General features: G+C 45.2%; 1 protein-coding gene across 3 annotated transcripts; it reads right to left on the reverse strand.

Annotated features, from left to right (window-relative positions):
- Positions 1–2,442: 2,442 nt before the first annotated feature.
- On the reverse strand, positions 2,443–5,906 carry RWDD2A (RWD domain containing 2A). 3 transcript variants are annotated; one of them, XM_012769152.3, is made up of 3 exons: positions 5,795–5,906; positions 4,592–4,821; positions 2,443–3,596 (listed from the first exon to the last, which is right to left on the reverse strand). In XM_012769152.3, exons 2-3 carry the CDS (start codon positions 4,790–4,792, stop codon positions 2,919–2,921), a joined length of 879 nt encoding a protein of 292 aa, XP_012624606.1. In that variant the 5' UTR covers positions 4,793–4,821; positions 5,795–5,906; the 3' UTR covers positions 2,443–2,918. The 3 variants fall into 3 exon arrangements, with proteins under 3 accessions (XP_012624606.1, XP_020142680.1, XP_075859278.1); XM_020287091.2 differs by lacking the exon at positions 5,795–5,906 and adding an exon at positions 3,936–4,027 and having other exon boundaries at positions 4,592–4,731; XM_076003163.1 differs by lacking the exon at positions 5,795–5,906 and adding an exon at positions 3,936–4,012 and having other exon boundaries at positions 4,592–4,672.
- Between the last annotated feature and the right edge of the window lie 27 nt (positions 5,907–5,933).

The raw sequence follows: 5,933 nt of genomic DNA on the forward strand, positions 1-5,933 counted from the left end.
GTCATGGTCTGCCAACTCCCCGGGCCCACTCTTCAGTTCACTGTGCAAGCATCCTCCGCTGTCAGCTTAACACATAATAGACCAATAAGGAATGAAGAGCAATGAACACATTTGAAAATATGCTTGATTTAATTCAGTACAATTTAAAGACATGCTGTAACTTTTATAAAGAAGCACTCTTCAAAAATAACCATTTAAAAATATAATATATACAGTATCAGGATTCTTATGTTACAAGCCATAGAGACTGATTTTGACTTCCAAGAACAAAAGGGAAGATGTTGGGTAGCTCAGAGGTGCTGATGAACACCCAAAACTGAGGGTGGCACTAGGCATTTAAGCAGCAAGAGCTCAAAAGCATCTCCCCAGGATCTCCCCCAACGTATAGAGAAGGGGGCCCCCCAAGGTAAGCGCTGTGTACATGTGTGCAGGGTGTGAAGGGTTGTTGTATGTGCTCTTATCAGGCTGTGCAAACACAACCAGAAATCTCCTGTACATGCAAAGCTGAGTTTTGAATTATATGTATTTTTTGAGTTTTGTTTTTTCTGTAAAACCTATATTTCTCCCATAATAAATGTCTATCACTAGTGTTCCTGATAGGAAAAAAAGTATTGACAAATGCTCAGATTGGCCATATAGAAGTTAGTTCTGAAAATTATCATCAGAAATAGCTCCAGAAACAGTAATGAGTTCATAAACTAGAATTTATTTCCTATGTTTTAGATACAAAAAAATCATGTATTTTTTGTTCTATATTTTAGCTCTTTATGCTTATCTTTCCGTAGCTTTTGCTAATTTAATCATAGAAACAAAAACCTCTATGAGGTGGGTAGATGGCACATATTGTTACATTTCAAAGGAAAAAAGTTTATTGAAGTTATATCTGTTGAGGCTCTAAAATCTTGTGAACATTATACTTATTAATAGCTGTGGGGAGACTGTAGGAAAATGACTCCTATATTTTGTTGTTTTCAGTCATGGTAAACATTGAGAAATGAATCTTTGGCAGCGTCATATCTCTTCCCTTTGTATATATGTTAAGCATGAGGTCCCCACTTGAGTTCCAGCATGTCCACAACTAGGATGGAAACACGATGGGCAAGCTGGATGATCTGGCAGGGCAGGCCCACAATGAGCCTTGGCTGGACGGTCTGAGCGTGCCCTGAGAGGAAACTCATTCTGAGCTAAGAAAGCAGGCGGGACAAAGTAGACCCTGTTCCCCAAGGCCTCATGGGTACAGGTCTGCTGGTCCATTATGTCCCCTCCCTAGCCCAAGGACATGTGTCTGCATCCTAGGGTCAGCGTAAAACCAGAAGGCACGGTTTCATCAGAAGTTCTGTAAGGTTCCCGGCACAGGCAGCACTGTTTGGCATCTAATGGGATGTGTCACAAAATGTGGAGGGGTCCCTGTTACTAAATCTCAGCATCCAGCTTTGGCATCCTGAGGGAAGCAGGACACCAGCATCAGTGGAAGTGCCAGGGACCCAGCAGGACAATGGAAAGCTTCCGGAAAGGGCAGCAGTAGCTAAGGAGAGACTACGGAAACAGGGAAAGCTGCAGAGGCTGCTCATGACAGCCCTTAGTGCTGGTGAGACTCCTGAACACTTTCGGGGAGGATGGATATCTACCTTAAATGAGGTTTTTATCATTAAAATCATCTCTCATTTTGAAAAAGGCTGAAGCCTCTGGAACTTAGAATTTTCAGAAGAGATGTTTATAACTTATCACCAAACTGTAGAATTTGATATTTTGTTCCCAGTAAGGTGATCATGCAACCAACCACAATGGTCCCCTCCCAACACTCTCTCACCCTGCTTCGTAATGCACTCTGGTACACAAAGGTTGGATGAAACCAGGAGAACATTTTGTAGGTAAGAAACCATGTATTTTTTTTTTTTTTTTTTTTTTTTGAGACAGAGTCTTGCTTTCTTGCCTAGGCTAGAGTGAGTGCCGTAGCGTCAGCCTAGCTCACAGCAACCTCAAACTCCTGGGCTCAAGCGATCCTCCTGCCTCAGCCTCCCGAGTAGCTGGGACTACAGGCACGAGCCACCATGCCCGGCTGATTTTTATGTTATATATATTAGTTGGCCAATTAATTTCTTTCTATTTTTATGGTAGAGACGGGGTCTCGCTCAGGCTGGTTTTGAACTCCTGACCTTGAGCAATCCGCCCGCCTCGGCCTCCCAGAGTGCTAGGATTACAGGCGTGAGCCACCGCGCCCGGCCTAGAAACCATGTATTTTTGTGGGTAAAAATTGAACTAAGAATATTGGTATCATTATCCAACTGATGTAAATAAACATCATAGAACACACGTAGAATTGTATGTCATCTTCATTACTCTGGAGACTTCATTTCTATTCCTAACAGCCATGGCTGTTAGGATCTAGTTTTACTAAAAGAACACACTCAAAATAGTTTAAGAGGTGAAGTAAACACGTAGTTTCTTTTTGTTCTTATTTTAAACTTGATTTAGATCCATTTCCAAAGAAAGGAAAGTTGATGTGTCACCTGTGTGCTAGCATCATGAAAGGGAGAAATGTTATTCACATTTATGAATTCATAACTATAGTTTGATTCTCAAAAATCAAGTTAACATCAATGTTAACTGTTGGCTTTGGACTCCTCTTTAATCAAATCAGCCTCACTGTTTAAATAGACTCTTTTTATTAATATACAATGAAATCGTTTTTTAAATGATTTAACACAAGAACCTAGAGATAACATCATAATTTCACTGTTATAAAGTTAAAAGGCCTATTTGTCTCATTATCAGCTGAAATTCATTGCCACGTGAAAATTCTGGAGCTAGGTTTCTCACAATGAAGCTACACAGCCACAGGCCTTTTTTTTTTTTTGGTCTTATTAACAGAAATACCGACTTAGTGAAATTATGAGTAAAGGCTTCTTAATAGGTTCCTAGGACTCTGAACTTTTGCTTTCAATACCAAATAATATCTGAAAAACATGCTCACTTTTGTGCTTTTTGAGAAATTCTAAGAATTGGCCCAGATTCATGTGATAGTCATTCCTTAACCCATAGTCACCGTGGGCCTCAAGGAGTAACTCCTCAAAAGAATGGAAAAGGCGCAGGTCCTCGCCATTTCCTTCCGTCTCCATGCTTTCCGCATGCTTACAGGAGATATGCTTCCAATTAGGGTACCTAATTGTGTGCCAGAACTCCTCACAGTGCTCTTTGAAACCCTCCACACAGATTATACCAGGCTTTCCTGTCATGCAAAATCCAGTCACATCTAACCTTTTCCCAACTTCCAAAATCTTTTTCCTTAGGTCCTGCTGATATATATGGTGGCTATAGATCCACATTCGGAGGAATGTGTTCTTGACTGGCTTTACTTGTGTAGATGGTTCGTACACGAGCTTTCTGTTCAGGAAATAGGATGCACTGTTGTCCTGTAGCCACTGGATTGCTGCACATATACACAGCTCACCTGGATCAAAAGTCCCTATGTAAGAAGTGAGACCTTTGTTGAGAAGTAGCTGCTGATGTCTGTCAAGCTCAGGTGACCGTCCAAACAGCTGCAATGCTACATAGGGGTAGCTGTGAGGCATGGTTACTTGCAAATCAATTTTCACCTTAAAATGAAAATCAAATAGATTTAAATACCATAAAATCACATAAGTGAGTTTATCAATGGCAACTGCATGATTCTGAGATGTGAAATAGTTATTGCTACTACTAAGTGTCAGCTACGTACAAAGTACTTTACATCCGCTATTCTTTCCATTTATACATTCATTCTTTCAAATATTTATTGAACAACTACATGTACCAGGTGCCCTGTGCTGCAATAAAGTGAAGAAGCCAGACACTATTTCTGCCCTTCATGAAGTCTAGGGCCTCGTGAAGGAGACACACATTAAACAAATAATCACACATAGCAAGTATTTAATTTCAATTGTGAGAAGCATTACCATGGAAAAGTTGAGGGTTCCATTGAAGTGTGTAACCAGCGGGACAGAATCCAGTCTGGGGAACCAGGAAGTCTCCTCTGAGGGAATGACAACTGAAGGATGAGTAGGAAATAGCTAAAACAGTGGTTCTCAAATGCCCAGTCCACGTGTAACCTATGCTATGCTAATGTTGCTGGAGATAAATGGATCAGAAGATGAAAGTAAATTCATTTTTAATATTTAGATTTTGTATCTGTATTTGCTTTCTGTGTTATGGTGCCATCAAAAAAAATTCACTCACCCCTTAAAAGCCAGTTTTATCATAGGCAATCTTTAGATTGAAAATCATGGCATATGTAAAAGGTAGCCTATACTACAACAGTGGGATTGGTAAGAAACTGGATGAGTGAACAAAATAATAATGGTGCTATAAGATTACAAGATAGTTTCAATTAATAAAACTAGGCATTTTGTTAAAAAGTTGTGTATATTTATATAAAATTTAAGATATTTACTGAAGACAATTTATGGAGCATCCCACATATTTTATATTTGGCTTTCAAACAAGAAATATGCATCTAGAATATTTCTATTTCCTGGACAGGAAGCTCATGTTCTAGGTGTTTCAGTTAAAAACTGGGTACCTAGCAACAGTTAAAACAAATAAAGGCACCCACCTTGGGCTCCTCAATCTGGAGCGTAATCACAAATTCGATTTTTGGTGGCAGCGCCTCCCTTGTGCCTTCCAAATACCTCTTTATATTCGTCAGGGCATTTACATCTTCAAGTTTTACTTCTCCTTGGTTAGGAAACATAGAAAACAGCATTTCCATCTCCAGCAGCTGAAGCTGAAGGCTTTCTTTCACCGAAGCAGACATGTTGTCTCGAAATCAACCTGCCTGGAAACCTGGAAAGGCCGAGGGACACTCAGTTTGTCAATGCCAGCTAGTGTCCCGCGAAATTTCCTCAAGGTCCCTTTGCGTGGAAGCAATTCTGCAGGAACGCTTCGCAGCGAGAGCCAGGGGCACAAACCGGGACACTTAAGACTCTTCTGCTTTATTTCCTGACTCCAAAATCTATTAACAGCATGCACAACATCCCCTAAAATACTCCGTTAAAATTCAGGTTCCTAGCCGCCCCCCCCCCTCCCGGCCCCAAACTAATCTGGGAATCCACTTTCAACAGGTAGTTGGCAAAACACCTGCAGACACTCCGCAAGCCTCAATTCTGGGACCGGCAGCGGCCGGCTCCAATCCCGCCCGGGCTCCGGCTTGGGAGGAGCCAGACGCTGCGGCGAGGGAGGCCCGCAGTGCCCGCGGCGCGGGGCTCCGGGTCCCCGGGCTCCGGGCTCGCGAGGGCCCCGCCGCCCCCAACGCCGGTCGCCCCCGACCCTCCGGGGCGGGCCTTTCAACCCCTCCCGGGAGCCACACGGGTCGGGGTCGCATCCTCGGGCTCCCTACGTTTTGGGTTCACCTAGCCTCGGCCCCGAGGTGGGGGAGGGGGGTTGCCTTAGAGACAAATAAATAAAATGACGTTGACAACGAGCCGGGGGGGAGGGGGCCCCGGAGAGCGGGCGGCGGCCCGAGGCTTCCGGACCCAAAGGCTTGGGAGAGGAGCTCGGCAGTCGAGAGGGGGACGCGGGCAGCCTGTGGCGCTCGCGGGGGCCGAGGCCGCCCCGTCCGAGGCCCCAACCCGGGCTGTTTCCCCACCCCCGCCCCCATCCGAGACCGCTAGGAAACCCCCAATTCCCGGAACGCGGGACCGGCCTCCCCCGAGGCCCAGAGTGGGAGGCGGAGGCGGAGGCTGCGTCTCCGCGGGTGTAGTTCTCTGAGGGCCCGCGACCCCCGGCCCCAACCCCGGGGCCGCCGCGGGGGCCTCACCCTTCCTGGTCATTCAATGGACACAACCCCACAGCCCGCTCAGAACCGCAGCCGCAGTTCCGCTGGCGCGAGCCGCGCGTGCCCGGCAGGAGGCCGGGGCGGGGCCAGCGGGCCCTCCCCCGCCGCGATTGGCTGAGGG

This window comes from Microcebus murinus, chromosome 5 (assembly GCF_040939455.1).
Source record: "Microcebus murinus isolate Inina chromosome 5, M.murinus_Inina_mat1.0, whole genome shotgun sequence".
In the NCBI taxonomy this organism is placed as follows: Eukaryota; Metazoa; Chordata; class Mammalia; order Primates; family Cheirogaleidae; genus Microcebus; species Microcebus murinus.